The sequence below is a fragment of the Branchiostoma belcheri genome, unplaced genomic scaffold, assembly GCF_001625305.1.
Source record: "Branchiostoma belcheri isolate BF01 breed outbred unplaced genomic scaffold, Haploidv18h27 scaffold23, whole genome shotgun sequence".
In the NCBI taxonomy this organism is placed as follows: domain Eukaryota; kingdom Metazoa; phylum Chordata; class Leptocardii; order Amphioxiformes; family Branchiostomatidae; genus Branchiostoma; species Branchiostoma belcheri.
The window spans coordinates 3,022,410-3,039,915 of NW_017803824.1; the positions used below are offsets into that span (position 1 = coordinate 3,022,410).

The 17,506-nt window shown below is 41.1% G+C and overlaps 1 protein-coding gene across 1 annotated transcript in view; it reads left to right on the forward strand.

Moving 5' to 3' along the window:
* Positions 1–17,506, forward strand: part of LOC109470574 (extracellular matrix protein 3-like) — a 97,900-nt gene that overhangs the window by 22,418 nt on the left and 57,976 nt on the right. Inside the window, exon 4 of the mRNA XM_019769539.1 lies at positions 5,395–5,484. Coding sequence (XP_019625098.1) covers positions 5,395–5,484 — 90 coding nt within the window. The remainder of the gene's footprint in view (positions 1–5,394; positions 5,485–17,506) is intronic.

A 17,506-nucleotide genomic window follows, 5' to 3' on the forward strand; every position in this document is an offset into this window, starting at 1 on the left:
TTTATTCTAAGATGTGTGTTATCACTATGTACGCTGCAGACTTCCTTGGTTTGATCAGTTGATGAATGTAGAATTGTAGATTCATTAATCAAGGAATAGAAGTCCATTATAATGAAAGTTTTTTAAAATAACTTGTCAATTCTTGCCATTACTTCGAGCAGCAACTCAACAATTCTAAAACAAGTGGGACAATTTGCTGTTTTTCTTATCAATTAAAAGATCTCTTGTTTTCAGAAGCTGAAAAGAGTTGTTTTGCTTTCTTCTTTTGTAAATCCATGAGCAAAGAGTGTGTTGTTGGTCGGGCACGGTTTCAGGCACGCTTGCAGTCTATGGAAGTCCTCTTTACATAGTGGGAATTCCTGTACAGACAGGGGAGTCCATTCTTCTATTGTCAGCAGCTCGTGCATGCAGTCCACATCTAAACATTGGTGAAGCAGACAAGATACTAGTACTCTCTACCATTCTGTTGACAAGCCTACTGTTTTAAAAAGTCCATATTTGGTATAAAACACTCTCGAATCTTGTCAAAATACGCCATCAAAAATGGAAGTTGATTTTAAATTTAATTTCTATGAACTCTCCAAGAGTAGAATGGTGATGTTCTTGTCCTTTCTATTTTGATGAAACTACTTGAATGTTCGTCAGTGTCACAATGCTAAACTTAAAATGGGTGCCTTTGCCTTTTGTAAGGAAATCCTAGTTGTTTTGAGGTGCATTTATCCATTTATAAGTTCCCTTTGAGATATGCTAAGATGTACCTATGGGTAAGCCAGCATGTCATGACCTTGTTTGGTCCGCATACAATGACTGGAATTCAGGGACGGCAGGGTCAACCGGCTTATCCAGTACTTGTTCAAAATCCCATCATTGCCCTCCCTGTCTGCTCTAATCAGGTCAATTAGAGCCCATGGTTTGTGTGAGGAGGCAGGAGTGTTTGTGGAGAGGTGGATGTGAGGGGTAGTCTTTCACAGCCCTGTACATACACTGGGATGTAGGGCTCAAGTTCGTAAAACTTTTCTGAAGCAGCGTGCTGATCTTCAACCATGTGTATGATAGCAAATACAGTGAATTGTTTGTCAACCATTTTCAGTAATGTTTAACTGTAGGGAATAGATTAAAGGCAAGTCCTCAAGAATGGAGTGGAATGACAGCCTCACATATGACATTCGTAGAAGTTTCGTACTGCATGATGAATGTTTTTTCCTTCACGATAGTCTAAATATTACTCTAAGAAAGGATGTTTCCTCTCCCAAAATTTGTAAAGACCTATTCTGTGTAGTTTATAGCACAGTAAATCTTTGGATTTTGAATTGGTAGCTCTATGATGTTGACTCCCTACCAATACAGTCTGATAATCCTACTGCAGAGCGTCTTCGCAAATATTTGTTGCATCACCACCTACAAACAGGACTACAAGACAGCTGCCTACCCTGTCCAGTGCTCTGTCTTCCCTACCCAAATATTTGTACTGACAACGGTATGGCCAAGCTAGGTACAGCTTATATCCAGCTTAGATTGGAACCTTTTGAAGAAATGAAGGGCTTTAGATTTTTTCTGGAACAACTGGGTTTGTGTAAGGATTTAGGACTAACTTTGTTTCTAGGCTATTTGCTGAAATGCAGAGAAAGAAGTTATAGACGAAACTGGGTTGTACCTTGCAAGTTTCAGTACTGCCCCAGAAACTGGCTCTAAGAAATCTGTCCAAATGGATTTGTATTCAGCTGGAAGGAGGAAAAGATTAAGAACTTCAAGGACTTACTTTTAGTATTCTTGCTTAGACACACTGTTGGAGATAGGAAGTCATGGCGACAAACCGCTTCATCATTACAAAACAGAAAGCTTTCTTTTCAAGATGTTCGCTGCCTTACGTGTGCTTTTTAACAGCTCGAGCGAAAGAGATGTCCTGAACAGGAGTGCTCCCAGGCTAGCATGGCATAGATCAAAGTGGTCTCAGCTTTGTCAAAACTTACACAGAGGCCAAGTGGACAACATCACGTCTTGTATGTTGTTTTATACTGAAAGGACATTACAAAGGAAAGAGGTTTAGCAGATACACACTTGCTTTTGTAGTTGCTAGGAGAGGAAAAGCACTTCTCGTTGATGTTCGGTTAAGCAGGAAATGATGCTGAGATCAGAGGCTGCACAGTTGAACTTTCAGGTTAGTAGGTTACAAATTTAGGTGATACTGAACAGGTAGACTGTTGAGGGCAGATAGTTACAGTGGACTCTCTATTTTTCGTACATATGAAGAGGTTTAATTTCAATCAAAACTCAAAGAGAAATCGGACTCAAATTCTCAAAACTGCCGCACCAGGACCTAAATTTGAAGCTCGGACATTGTCATTGTGTCAAAGGAATTCTTGAGTGTAATTGTTGTATATTCGGTGTAAAGGACCTGAGAAGTGGTTTTATACTCTTGAAATGACCCACTTGCTGACTGCTCTGTTTGTTCAGAGCTTAACTAATTAGCCTAGCCCACACCTGTGTTTGAACTGTCCCCCTTACACCTGGGGGAAGGAAAGAGAGGTCTTTCAATTGAGCATGAGGTTTTTAATTTTAGATGCATAAGTCCAATATTACGGTGAAATGCTCAAAATTCACGTTTTAACACTCAAATCCAAACGTCCCTCTCTTTTGGCAAATTATCCAATTCTTGTAAGTCTGGGTAGATCTGGAAATAAACAAATGAATTGAAAAATACAATTCTGTCCATCTACCTAGATTCATAATGCCATAGATGTGCAATTTTGAAGTTCGTAGATCGATTACAAAGATGAGAATTTCTTGCCATAAATTGAATATAGAATTAGGAAGATATAAAAAAATCCCTCGCGACCAGAGGTTTTGTCCATTCTGTCCCAATGATATTGAAGATGAACAACATTTTATTTTGAATTGTACACTATATAACGATAAACGCACAAAGCTGTTCAACCTTCTCTCCGCCTGCTCAACAGAATTTGTTACATTTCATGCTATAGATAAATTTAAGTTCATCCTAGAAGGCAATAACCCTTACTGTGTACAAATAGGTAAATATATCAAAGAATGTTTAGACCTTAGAACAAGTAGTATTAGTTGACCCACCTATTGTTCTGTACGTAGGATATTTTCGTTATACCCATCGACTGCGATGGACGAACATCACACCCATGTATAATTGTCTGTATATCTACATGTCTTTGACCTTACAAAAGTCGCTGTACTTTTTGTTGTGTCAATAAAGTTCTTCTTCTTCTTCTTGTGATATTGACTAACTGCCTGGCCCTATTTAAATCTTACATTAGCACTGGCTGCATAGAACTAGCCTGGTTCCTAGTCTATTTGAGCCCCACAAGTCCCTATCTATTGTGCAGTAGCATATTCAGCTAATTACACCAGCTAAACCCTATGCTAAACACAGCAACCCTAATCCACAAAACAAAGGGCTGTAAAACAAGAGCAGGATGTAGAGGATCATCTCTACATGGTACTGTGCAGTGATACTAGGACCACCTGGTGTCACTGTCTACACCTGTTCCCACTTCATTATCATCCATCTTATCAGAGAGAAGATAGTAATCACCTCCTGAAGATGTTGGGTACTTGACTAGGATGTGGGGGAGGTGACAGAAGTGGGCTAGAAAAGGAACAATCTGTGACACCAGTGCCCTACAGTCCTAATCTCCAAGCAGATCCCATTTGGTGGCAAGACAGTATCCATTAGCCAGAGGAGTTTGTACGGCCACGGAAGTAGTGGCTAATGGACACTCCTCTACCCAGTGGACCCTGCCTTGCCACCATATGATCTGCTTGGAGATTAGAAGTATTTTCTCAGGCATGTAAGTAGTCCAGTACATTTGGTCCCAAAAAGCTAATTAGGAAGAAGGTAGAGAATAAAAACCTTGACCATATTATTGGTTTGTGCTTGCAGAAAGTCGACTACATGTCAGCATTGAATGGATTGATGGATGAGTTTATCATGATCAGATCTGCTTGTCCACAGATGGCACTGTCAGGTTTTCTGCTACTTATCAGTGCTGGTAATTTGTCAAGGATGTTCCTAAAGATCGTGATGACACTAGGAATTTGGAATGTCTAATTGAAGTCAGATATTCTGTTAATTATAAAAGTCATGAGTTACCCTCTCTTTCCTGACATGTGTTAGCATTCCAGCTTTTACTAAACAGTAATGTAATTGAGCTTTCATTGTAGTATCATAAACAGTATCCTTTCAAAACCTACCCTTGGGTGGGGCAAAGGCAAAAGCAAAGGTGAAAGATGTGGTACTATAAATAGCAGAGTGGGTGGTGCACAGGTGTAACATGTACATCATATGTTTTGAGTCCATGTGTGTTCCTCCATTCTCTTGTATGCTATGATAGACATCTGCTGGCATAAAAGAAATGGTAGCACATTGAATCATGAAAAGGGAGCCATGTTTGATACTGATTAATCGTACACACCACACCTGTTTGTTTGTACTGGTTATTCTTTGTCATGTCCAGACAAAAATAGCAAAGAGGGTCACTGTGTTTACAGGACATCCTATACCCATCACAAACTATGCCTGGGTCAGGTCAGGCAGTCAGGGGAGGGGGGCTCCAGGTCATACTGTCTGACAGGGGCCTGACTTGGACCTCACAGAGACCATATGAACTGAGCTTTCCCCCCTACTGTGCAATGAACTTTTGATCTTCTTTTATTCTTTGAAGCATCAGATGTATTACTTGGTGTCTTGACCAATTTCCCTGTCATTTACAGCCAAACTCTTCCGGATACCAACAAATGTATCTAGTATATATAAATGTAGACAAGATTCTAGTAGCTTGCTGCTACTGCACAATCCTGTCAACTTTTTGCCTGGGTACACAAATGTATATTCTCCTGAGATTTATGGAAGTGAAACGGTTATGGTTTGAGTCAATGTTCAAGTACCTAGTGAAAAGGTTCATCTGATAAGTTGTTGACATTGGCAATGTCCATGCAACATCTTCCCATAAATCCATCTTTGTCAGTGCCATCACTTTTCCATCTGTGTGCCCCTCTCTCCCCCTCCCGCTACAGGGGGGCAGCTAGTCCGCCTTGTGTAAACGGTGGTTTGACCTGAAGTTTAAATATTGCGCACTCCCATGTAGACAAACATGGTTTGTTGACCAAAAATACAAATGGTTGTTGATTTTGGCACCTGTACTGAAGGCTTACTGCACATTTGCTTTCTCTGATTGATATTCAGCATGGCTCAGAAGTAGGGCTGTCCGTTTCAAGTTTTACTTGACAAAATTATCACCACAAGTCAAAATACAATATGCTATTTATATATGATGATATTTCGTCACTATTGTGTTTGTTAAGAGGTTTATTGTCCAATCACTTTGTTTTGTAAATAACCATGTTTTTATTGTCTCTATCCAGGCCAAATCGATGATATGTTGATCCACTACATCATCCATGACAATGTCAACGCCACCAGTGACTCCTTCGTCTTCAAGGTCCAAGACAATGGTACGTGTCATCTATTGTCTCATTGATACTGAAGAGGAATTCTGGAACTGACTTGTTTATAATTGGTGTGTCTGTGTGTGTATGTATGAATGTATGGTTGTCCTTGTGTTCATCTGAAAAGGGTGTAGTATCATCCAAACCAGCGAATACAGGAATGTAAAGAGGAACATAAAAAAAGATGCAGAGAATGGCATACGTATGTGGAATACAAGGTAATTTCCAGAGAGGGTGCGCTTGGAAAATAGCCTGGATGCCATCCCTTTTGGCCTTGGTTGCTTCCCTGTCAAAAAGTTCTTGGCAGGTAAGTGACCGTGAGGGCGTACTGCCTTAGACTGAAAAGGCTTGCATCCAGGCTACTCGGAATAGAGATGCAACTGTGCAAAACAAGTCCTTTCTTAAGTTCAATGCACATTCCTCTCTATACATTCTCTTCAGGTGTACTCGAAGATAATCTTACTAATGACTCCTTTGAAAGTCTTTGGCATGTTCTGGGCCGACGCTGCAAAATCAGCATGAAGTGCTGTTGATCTGTTCATCGGATGTAATCCAGACTATCATTTAAAAAAAAGGTTACTAAGTCAAGTAACGGTTAAATGCCAACATTTGTCTACGGAATGCCGGGGAACAAAACCGCGGTAAATCAGACCTTGCTGCACGCAAAGAGAGGTGGCGCACCCGACATCGAATGAAGCTGGGAAAGGTTTTCCCAAACAATTGATTGTTTTCCTTACAGTTTTCCCCCTTTCTTTGCCAAGCCCAGCCAGGGATAGGTAAATATTTGGGTCTGCTTGTACAGTATTTGGATAGTCTATCGGGCCAGGTACGTTGCTTTGTCTTATGACCCTGAGGTTGTAATGGATATCGTTGCGTACATTGTAGCCCGTCAAGTTGAACCTGCCGGCAGCATAGAATTATAACAATGGTCGGCTCTCTGCAGCAAAATCCTCCGATTACTAATACATGTGGATGAATTCAAACTCTCTTCAAATGGTGCTGACCTTGACGACGTTGAAGTGACAGCACTTAACTTCCCACAATCTTGAGAAAGGCAGTCTTGGGGCAGCTCTTAAATACCTTGTCTGGGGGATCCAAAGTTGTCTACACCAACTGAAAAAAACAACATCTTGGGGCTTACTTGGCTTGCATAGGTTCTATAAATCTATCCTCTTGGGTGGCCAAACTTTCTCTGTCCCTTTCTGTAGTTGTAACTCTATAGATTTCAACAGTGATCCTATGATGTGACTTCCAAACGGCAGGAAAAAGTACTGTATCAGTGAGAGCTGTGCAGTAACACCTTATTAGAACATGTCAAATAATGTGCTGTCTTACAATGCCTACCATTTTAAAAGGTAATCAATTTGATACATTGACAGTGCTACTTCAATTTTACTAGTATGTAAAGTTTAACAGATAAATGGCAGTCATGGACTAACAGCACCCACTCATCCATGTAATTGTAAGGCATTTAGCAGTCAATGCCTGAACAAAATTGCTCAGGCGACACACGATTCCTTCACACCATCATGTGAGGTTCATTCTCACAAATACGACAGATAATTGACAAATTGTGAGAGCAAACTGTTTGTATTGGTTACTGTCCTATCCAGTGTCTTTTATGTTTGACACTATCACGTTAATTAACTGGTGTGATCCTTTTATTGACTGCCTTGTTAGCTCATTGAGGTGTGAAATCCTGTCAAAAATGCCCCCTGGCAACTAGCTATATATTGATTTGCATAAGAATTCAGTGTGTATTACTTACAACACAAAAGTTTAACTGATTTACTTGATTTACTAAATTTGTGATTTTATCAATTAAACTTGGCAGGGCATTGTCTCCTTAGCCTAGGTTCCAGACCCATTGCACACTGGACACAAAATATCTCAGTGGACTTACTGAGATATTTTGTGTCCAGTGTGCTATGGGTCTGGAACCCAGGCTATTGTCTCCTTAGCTTTTGAACATCAGTACACTACAGTACATTTTATTGACCAAAATACAACACTTGAAATTGTCCATTTTATTCAATATCCTTGGTATTTCATAAACTACATGGACTGTTCTGAATGTACATCTAAAAGCTTTCAATACACAATCTCAAATGCCCTTGGAAGATATTGGGATGGGGCTTTATCATGCCTGGTCAATATTACCTAAACAAGAAAGCCTTTCCCCCCCCCCCCGGCATGCATAATGAACTACAGTACATTGCATGTGCTTGGAATCTGATACGAAAGATAAGAAGATCTCTTATGATTGATTATCTTATTATCAAAACATCTTGCTTCCTGGATTTAAAAAGCCCCAGATTCACAATCAAATTCAAAAGCCATAGAAAGGGGTATGTCATGCCCAACAAATCTTATTTGTGTATTCCGATACCACGTTTTGACAATGCAGAAGTAGATCTCTAATGATTATCTTGTTACGAAAACTTCCTGCTTCCTGGCTCCATGCTGGGCTGCTCTTCCCCACTTGAACAGAAGCTCTGGTGGCAATCAACTCCAATTCCACTCTCAAGGTTGGGGGTCTGACTCTTGGCCTGGAGGACATTCAATTTGACCAGATCAATGCACAGATTCAAATCTCATGGGCCACAATTAACAGAGTTGCCTTGTGCATTTGTCATGTCATTCATAGCAGTCATTTTTTTCTAACCACATTCAAAGGTGGTCATTGGATAACAATTTATCTGATCAACACATTGTATTGAATATCTTTAAAACGTTTGTAACATTAATGAAGATTCAACAGGACATAAGCTTGAAGTCCAGTCTTGTTAGTTTTAGTCCGCTCACCAAAATATGCTTCCCTGCCTACACCTAAAGCTAACAGAACTGGAATCCAGGCTACAAAAGTATTGATATACTCTTGATTTATCAATTTGTCCTCTATGACCGGAGGAATGGCTCTCTTCATTTCAGCGATGCAAACTGTAAAAGTGGTGAATCAAATGACAAGTGCAATTGTGCTGCACCAACCTCCATGAAGGCTAAACAGTTGGAAATGATAGTTGGGTCACCAGAGTGCCTTCCTCTGGGCAAAGGTGACATTGAAGCTGTCTGGTCACACCACAGCTGGCTGACCACAGAACAGGGTTGAACAGGCCACAAATGAAACCCTTAGGAGGTAAAGTAGATGAGTAGTTAAGATTTAAACATGTTGTGACCCTCTCTACACCCATGCCTTGTACAAAATTAAAGGGGCAATAGCTTTGGCTTCCTGGGTGATCTATTTGGCACAAATATAGACTGCTGCAAACTTGAAGACACATGTGGATGCTTGGGGGAGCACCAGGGGGCTATTAGGGAGGAATAGGAAACAGAAAGATAGGTTGGCTAGAAGCTTTTATCAACTTACTATTGCACTAGTATTATTAGCTTGATGAATGAAATGGGGGTACCACTAGACTGCGGTAATGTAAAAATGCTATGCAATCAGCAATAGTTGAATTCATATAAGTTTGTACAGAAATTTGTAATTCCTCATCTTTGCCTCTTCTTCCAAGTTCGAACAGACAGGCTTGACGGGTCTTTTTGCCCCAGAATTGATGGGAAGAGTCAGCCTGTGCCACTGTCTCTCCCAGATGTTGTGCCAACTTCCTTCACTCTCCCCCACCTCTGTCCAAACCGCAACAAATCCTATCAGCAACCCGTCACTGTCGTCTCCTTAGCTGATATTTCACCTTGACTCCTGCCTGCGCTGGGAAGAACAACAGACAGTTGTAGACCAAGGAAGTTCAAGACAGTCCTGTTTTAACATCCTCGTATAGTATTTATCTCTCAACTCCCACTGAGATCAGAGGACAGAATACCTGTTGAGTATACCACCTGCTGTAAAGGCCCTGCAAATATTTCTACTAAATCTTTGCAGTTTCAATGTCCTGGGTATAGTGTAACACCCTGGTTTGTGCTCAAAGTCAAACTACCCAGGGTTGTCCCTTGACTAGTTTTTTCTAACAATAGAAAGGAAGCAGTTTAGAAATCCTTGAAAAAAAATGAAGAGGTTACCCTGTTAGCAGCCAGATTTCATGTTTTCCTTGAATCATGTTCAGTTTTAGCCTTTTGGCTATGGTTACTACATTCCAGTTTGTTCGTTTCCGGAGAGTTTGTCCTTGCACATACTATGTGTGTGTGGCTATGTCATACATATAGAAAAGGAAATTACATAAGACTTTTAGACCTTGTAACCTTGGTGGGTGCAGAAATAGTCTTTTGTTGATGATGCCAAATTTAATGAGAATTCCAAAAGACTCTAGAAGAAAGTTTTCAAAGAGGCTGTGTACACCTCTCTTCAATTAGACTTCAGGGAACATTGAAATTTCCCCTCAGCTGGAAAATGTGGTGATGATGAGGCTAAATGTGTTTGTGTGGGGTGGGGAGGGGAGGGGTGATGAACACCATGGGCACAGTGTTTATCTCAGCTGTACAACACACAGCATAATGCCTGCCCTGTCTGGTACAGGCAAGGGAGGAGAACCCTCACACATCTGGTCCCCACTTGTATCTGATAGTTCGTGTCTTTTATTCGAATCATAGACAAGCTTTATGAAAGGAACCATAGTTCGGAGGAGAAAGCTGTCAGTGCCGGTGGCATGGTTTCATTTGAAGATAGCGTGTGGGAAGTGCAAGTCTTCAGTGTCCATTGTGGTAAATCGGAACTCACACGTCCAGGCCCACTTTCTCAAGCCACCGTCGGCTGCCAAGAAGTTGTCAGCCTCAACAGTCAAGATATTAAAAGGTGTCACAATACGTTTTTAAAAGCCTCTTGGATGAATACCCTATTGCAACAGAGAGGGGGACTTTGCAACATCCCAGTATGAGTAACATTGAATGTCTGGAAGGCTTCCAAGACCCAAGTGTGGTCAAGGACAGAAGGCAGACATTCTGGTGCCTGGTTTCATACCCACTGCATTTATCATAAACAAAAAATTGCTTGTTGAAAGAACTTAATGTTATCACAAACTAAGATCTTTTGTTGAAAGAACTTTATAATTGACATAAATGTTCCTATGGGGGAGTCGGGAACAGGGTTTCTATCCAAACTACCCAGGTAGGTTTCATATTAGGGTCCTGCTGGATTTAGACCTATGTTTCCCACATGTTCTTTTTTGGCAGGAGGCCCCACAAGAATTGTGTATGGAAAGAAATGGAGATAAAGACCGATGGCTCAGCATTGAACTGTACAAGTTTTTACCGTACTTCGATTACAATTTGGCCCGAACTTTAAATTTCTCAGACATGGTTTGGCCTCACCGTTTCCACCAAGCATTGAAACAGCCCAGATTTCCTTCTCAGAGTCAGACTCTGGTGCCTTCAATCCTTGTGGTTTTATAACATTTGCCAAAAGTTGAAATCAGCATCCACCGTAAACACTTCACCCATCTACAAGTCCTGTTAGCAAGAGCTTTACCAGTCACTTCTCCTTAATCCTTGATCGTAATTCTCCTCCCTGGAACCTTCTTATCCTTTTAGCAAGATTTATAATGTAAGATGAAGCTCCTTGAGGATTAGAGTTTTATCTCTACTGTCTATTTTTATTTCAGGAAGGGTTTGTGTTATCTTGCAGATGAATCAAAATCAAAACCCAGGTTTTCACAGACAGACATTAGACTAAAGGCAAAACAGGTGAGATGAGGAAATTCTGGTATGGAGGGGGGTTTGGAGAGGGAACTTCTGGAAGAAAGCTGATGATGTAGACAGTCATGAATTCTTCATCAAAATTGCAAACAGGCATTCTCATATATCCAAGGAGGTTTAACCTCCTTGATGTACCTGAAATGTAAGATATCCTTGAAATACATTATCTTGTCATATCCATTTCTGTTTTTCTGCTTAAAAAGTTTGGTTCTAGGCCAAACCCTGTAAAGATCTCTGAAGTTAAGTCCATTTGCATCTCACCTTTCCTCAAGGATCTCTTGTGTTTACAGAGAGAAATGTCTGCCCTAACTCCTGCCCAGTTTCTGTTCCTCCAACACCAAGGGTTGAGCCGCAAAATGTTTTCTCTAATCAGAGCCCACCAATCAGCAGGCAGCCTGGTTAATTCCTGGCCCAGGGCAGGAAGGATTGGAATTTCTCCTGATTTAATTGGGATCAGCAAGGAAAATAATGAGCTTTTCTTGGGGGATTAAATTTGTAGCCCCCAAAGTGGTGATGTATGGGGATTGTATGGATTGGAATGTTAGACAGGCTGCCTTTGTTGAAAAAAGGGACTGTATTGGATCCTCCATGCTGGGACTAAAGATGCAGAGGAGTCTTCATAGTGGGCCACTCTAATAAAATTATTTGTTTCTCGGTCACAAAAATATTGATCCTGACAAATATTTGTAGATTCAAAGATTGTCGGCTGGTAAAAAAGTAATTGAATTTCTAACATGACACGCTAGGTAAGGAAACTACTAATGGAAAACTTAGAAGAGAGCATCAATGCATTGAACTTAAAACCTAACTCAGGTGAGGTAGTTTTGGGACACAAGATTTGAACTAATGATGGGTTTAAGCAACAGGGGGAAGACCAACCTACAGTTTATTTAGCATTCTCTTACCACAATTGATGGCTGTGAAAATATAAGGTTCCTGTCTGTCCCCCTTTCCTGTTGTGAGAGTAACATGAGCTAAGGAGAGGTAGGTGGACCCCCCAGTCCTACAAAGTAATACCTCCTAATGCTAACACTTCAGTATAGAGGGGACTCCCAACTATAGCATGTCTAATTGCCGGCTGATGCCATTTTAACTGCATGACTGAAGCTTCAACCTAACTTTAAGATGTTTATGGAATATTTCCCTTGATTAACGAGCATATGATAAAGTTGAATGCTATAAGTATGAGGGACAGAGTAGGGAACTGATCAGGAGAGGTGTTAACGAGAAAAAGGAAATTTTTCATCACAATGATAGTGGATGAAATAGAAATGATTCCATTTATTACTTTGCACCTTCTTTCAAACTTTAATAATAAAAGATGTCTTCGAATACTCTCTTCCATTTCAAGGCCTAAGATTTAGGCCGTATCAACCAAAGAAGAGAAGTCACTCTCAAAAAACTGGGTCTCCAGAATAATGATGTCCAGACTTGATTGTTTTTGTAGAAGTACTTGGATGTAGTTCCAGAAATACCTGGAGAAATTTCCCAAAATGCGTAACCAATCAGCAATGGGGCCTCACACAGTGTCCAGTTGTAATGAGGAGCGATTACTAGGGGCGAGGGTCAAGGGTTAGGAACTGACCAGTTGAAGTCCAACAGTGAATTCAATCAGAATTTTATGGGGTGAACCCAAGAGTGACATGAGCACAAAACTAGGGCTTAGTGCTATCAGTTAATAGATGGGCAATAAAAAATTCAGTTGTTTTAGTACTATAACGACTTAAATATGTAAAGGTTGACTATGCCGCTCTTTTACAGGGTGTTTTAAAAGGTTTCGTAAAATACTTGCCACTTTGACTTGATAGTGTAAGAGACTGACAGCTTGTCATGTCAAGGGTTTATACCATGAAATGTGTTACCCCAAAGAGGAGAAAATCAAGATTTTACAGTGGATCCAATTTTGTACCCAGAAGAAATGATTCCAAGATTGCAAATTGGACCATTAAAGACAGTTTTACTTAGCGAGGTGGTAGCATGATATTTCTGGATGTACGGTCTGATATTTCAGAGATGGTCAGCTTGGCTGTGTAACAGGAGAAGTGCAGGACACTGGGATAGGCAGGGGAGGAGCGTCCACCCTGAGGTTGGCCTGTCAGCATGATTTTATGGAAATGGAGATCAAAAAGCCCGGTGGTGTCATGGATGACAAACAGATGTAACCCTGACAGTCCAGCTGTCATGTGTCCCATCACGGAGGATGCTCCATCTGTCTGCAAGTGCGATACTGGTCAGGGGGTCCGCATTTGTGTTAGGGATGCTTGGTTGTCTGTCGATTATTGTTAGGGATTAAAAGAAGGAAAACCAACTGACTGGAAAGATTTCCAGGCATGCGAGGATAATGAAATGCCAACACATGCTCTCATTAAATCTTGCAGAAAGATGGATAACACTGATATTTGTCAGCAGGGATGATTAACATATTTTTCTGGCTACAGTACTGTTACTTTAGGTAAATGTTGGAGTCAGAGTGTGATGGTATACAGAGTTGTGTTCAAGTTCAACTGGAGAGCAACCCATAATCAAATTTCCAGATCGACGCCAAAGAATGTTACACAGTGTCTAACCTTGAGACAAAGGCTAGAACTAGTAGAAGTACATGTATTTACCAGAAGGAGAATAGAAAAGCTGGCGAAAAATTAAATCCTGAACTTCTTGCATGCATCCCCTGTTGAAAGAGGGAAACATAATTACAGTACAGCACAGGATAGATGTGTGCTACAAACATGTCCACCTGTTCCGCAGACTGCAGGGGTAACTAACCTTTCCAGACATCTGACTTCCTCCTCTGAGGACTTTTCCAGACATCTCACTTCAGCTTGCAGCTCCGTGTCTATCTAAACCTGCCAAGACAATGCCTGAACAGTACATTTACTTATCTACAGCCTTTTCCCCTCACCAGGCTTTGAAGTTCTATATCTTTCTACCACTTGGCACTTCCCCTTGCACCAATATTTGTCTTACCTGGCGTGACAACGGATACAGCAAGTTTGTAATGTTTCTGAACTTCAAGTGTGGAACAATGTCTCGCTGTTTGCTCTACATCTTAGAAAAACAAGTACGGTGTCTAGTAACAGTTAATCTTTCATACATTTCATCCTTGATAGGCTTTTCGCAAAGTTATCTGAGACTTCTAGCTTATTGTGTGGCAGCCAATAAAAACTCAGAAGGTGGTCTGTGGTTATCAGAAACCTTCCCTCCCTTGCCTTGACTGAAACCTAGCTCCATGTCCCTTTTTGGCCTTCAGAATGTCTGAGGAAGTGATCCTCCTTTGATTGCTGGCTGATAGGCAACCCAAGGATAAGAGGCTATGCTTATCAGATTCCTAATCATGAAACACTTATGAGATGATTATGGCAATTAAGCCCAGAAAAACTAAGTGATGAAAGGAGAAGGGTAGGTGTGTTGGTAGAGCGGACAATGGACCTGGCTTCAATTTCAGTGTTTCGGCCTTGTAGTGTACCTGTAACATGGACGTCTGATAGAAAGCCTTGATATGGAAAAGGTTCTGTTTGATACTGCACTGTAGGCAAACAAAAGGCATGCCTGCGGCCCCTTGAGTATTTGGGGTGGCACCAGACATACCCACTAGGAGTTGACTGATAGACTGTACATGACAAGGCAGAGGGGTATTTTATCAGTTAATAGCTCATATACTTAATGTACACCACCCGTAAACCTTTGTAGTCTCCAAGCAGAAGTTGCGGTGGAAAATCATAACATTTTCTAGCTAGGCACCGCTTTTCTGACAGTCTCAAAAGCAAGCCAGGAGGAGAACGATAAGATTTTCCACCCAATATCTGCTTGGATATCTGAGGAGTAGAAGGGTATGAAGGAGATTTGTTACACAGAGAGCCACTGTTGATTATTTCTGGTCAGTCAAACCAAATAGTGCCCCCTATCACAGGCAGTAATCAGAGGACAACAGAAAACATCTCAAAAGTCTGGTCAGACCAAGTCAGGTGCAGCAGTGCATGGGCAATGTTTTGGCAGTGGGTATCTTTTTCCACGCCATGCATTCTCCTCTGCCAAACCATCATCTTGATGGATGGATATATTGCAAAACGGTCCCTGCCAATCTAAGAGACACCAAACAAAGTGTAAATTGAATGCCATGAACACATTGCAAGGGGTGAAAAAAATGAAAGCCTTGCCTTTGAAGGCTTGACTGGGAAACAAAAGGAGGAGAACAGTTGAGTCTGCATTCCCAAGGATTTTAAGTGGCTATTAAGGTGGAATTAAGAAATGATTAAGTGACCTGTCTTGAAAGAAGTGTCCGTTTCCTCTCTTTGAAGTTTTTGTGGATATTGAAATTCAAGGGAAAAAGTTCTTATGATGGTTACAGAGATTAGCAGTTTTGTTTTGTTGTGAAATTATGGCAAGCGGTTAAGCTGCATATTTCTCATTGTCATCCATCTCCACTCAGTTCTAAGTTTATCCCAAAACACACCTTTTCATAAAGTAACCTTGCCTGATGTCATTAGATGCCCTGAGAAAGAAAGGCCATCATCAATCAAGCTTGTCCTCTGACAGGGTTTCTCTGACTGTGATTATCAGTCTTCTAAGATGACCACACCAATATTAATCTCGATTGACACTTTGCCAATTGCTTCATGAAAGAACCCTTGTTAAGAGATCCACTTGTGTTAACATGTGTGATACTCTCACTCGCCTTGATGTGATTTAAGTGTTTGGTCATTTCTACCACTTAATAGGTTTCTTGATCAAGTTCATTGTATAAACTAGATCTTTGACCCAAGATGACCCACAGAATAGAAGGTTAATGGTTTGCGACACCTGTAGGAGCTGGGGGGCAACTTTTGTAGAAAATACTTCCACCATGGCGGTAATAAAAACTCTCCTCTGACCAGTAACCGTGATGGTCATATTGGTGAACAATGAACCAGTACAGAATGGATGGACCTTGAAATAAGTAGGAAAGAAAGAGTTCAAGGACTATTAACAGGTGGAATTTTGGCTGTTAGAATAAAGTAAAAGATGATCTCATATTCTATATCAGAAGTCTCAGAGAGAACCTTAGCTTGACGTGAAGTGTATAGTGATGTATAGTTTGTATGTATGTTTGTATAGAATAGGAAATGCCTTATTACATGTATTAGGAATTAATTGACTGCAAAATGACTGAAAATGTTTTTTGAAATAGATGCTATTGATGCTCAATGATGCTTGACAGGTTGAACACTGGGCCACCCAGCATTCCGGTTGTTGTACCACCAGTATCAGGGTTAATTGTACCACCATGTTTCAGCTGGGGGGACTTTCTGGTCCAGTCACCTTCAATGGCCTTCAGGTGCCTCAAAACAAGCACAAAATAAACCAAGAAGTAAAAGGTTTACTCTCCAACGTTTACCAGACCGAAGTAGTCTACAAGTTTAACTCCCACTTAAGTCAAAGTGTGTTGCTATTTAGAAGAAGTCATAGCAGGAGACCTTTGTGTTCAGGCTTTTAGCATTGGCTCTGACCTCCGAACAGAACATTTGTGTAAACTTGGGAATGCGTAAATGGCGACCCTTTCTCAGATCATTTTCCCTGTTCCTGTGCCAGCAACACCGCACCCATAGTCCCCGGAAAGGCGCCTCGGTGTTTTGTAATCAGGGAAGGGAAAGTGCATGTATTGGTAGTGTAAACTGTTGTGCGACTGTGAAGTTAAGGGCCAGGCCCAGGTGAACAAAGCAATGGCAACAGGTCAGTGGAAAGTGCCCCGGTGTTGATCAGAAGGATCCAAGTAGCGGGGTCACTACAGGTCAGCAGCTGTGTTTATTGCTGGGGGTGAGGGCTTCGTGAGTTGGGTAGGGGTTCCTGTGCACCACCAAGCGACTTGAAGTGTATAGCAAGATTTATTGGCACAACCAAAGAGATGGTCTGACATAGATGTATTTTTGACGGACCTAGGCAAGAAACCTCAGACAGCAGTGAGGCTGTGGGGAGAATATTTAGACTGCCAACTTTAACATTTAATATCAATCTGCAGTTACAAAATTTTCCCCTCCTAACAATCTACTGCTTTCAAGTACCCAAGAACACACAAGCAAATGCACACATACAAATACATCTAACACAGTACCTCCATACCAGGAGGTAACAAGTTTTTGTAGACAAAACGTTTTGCAATTGTTCCACCCCCTGCTCTCAGTTGGTTTCCTGCTCTGTCAACTCCCATTATCTCGCGCAACAAGAAACATGAACTTAAACCTGATCGGGTCTGCCCTCCCCTTGTAGTTCCCTCCCTAATTACTCCCGCCTTAGTGCTCCAATTCCGCTGTGTTTTCTCAGAATGCCCAGAGAGAATCTTACCTTTTCTTTGTAATTTTGCAGGAAATGAACGACTTATTTCCCTGGTGGTGACATACGATTAGACACA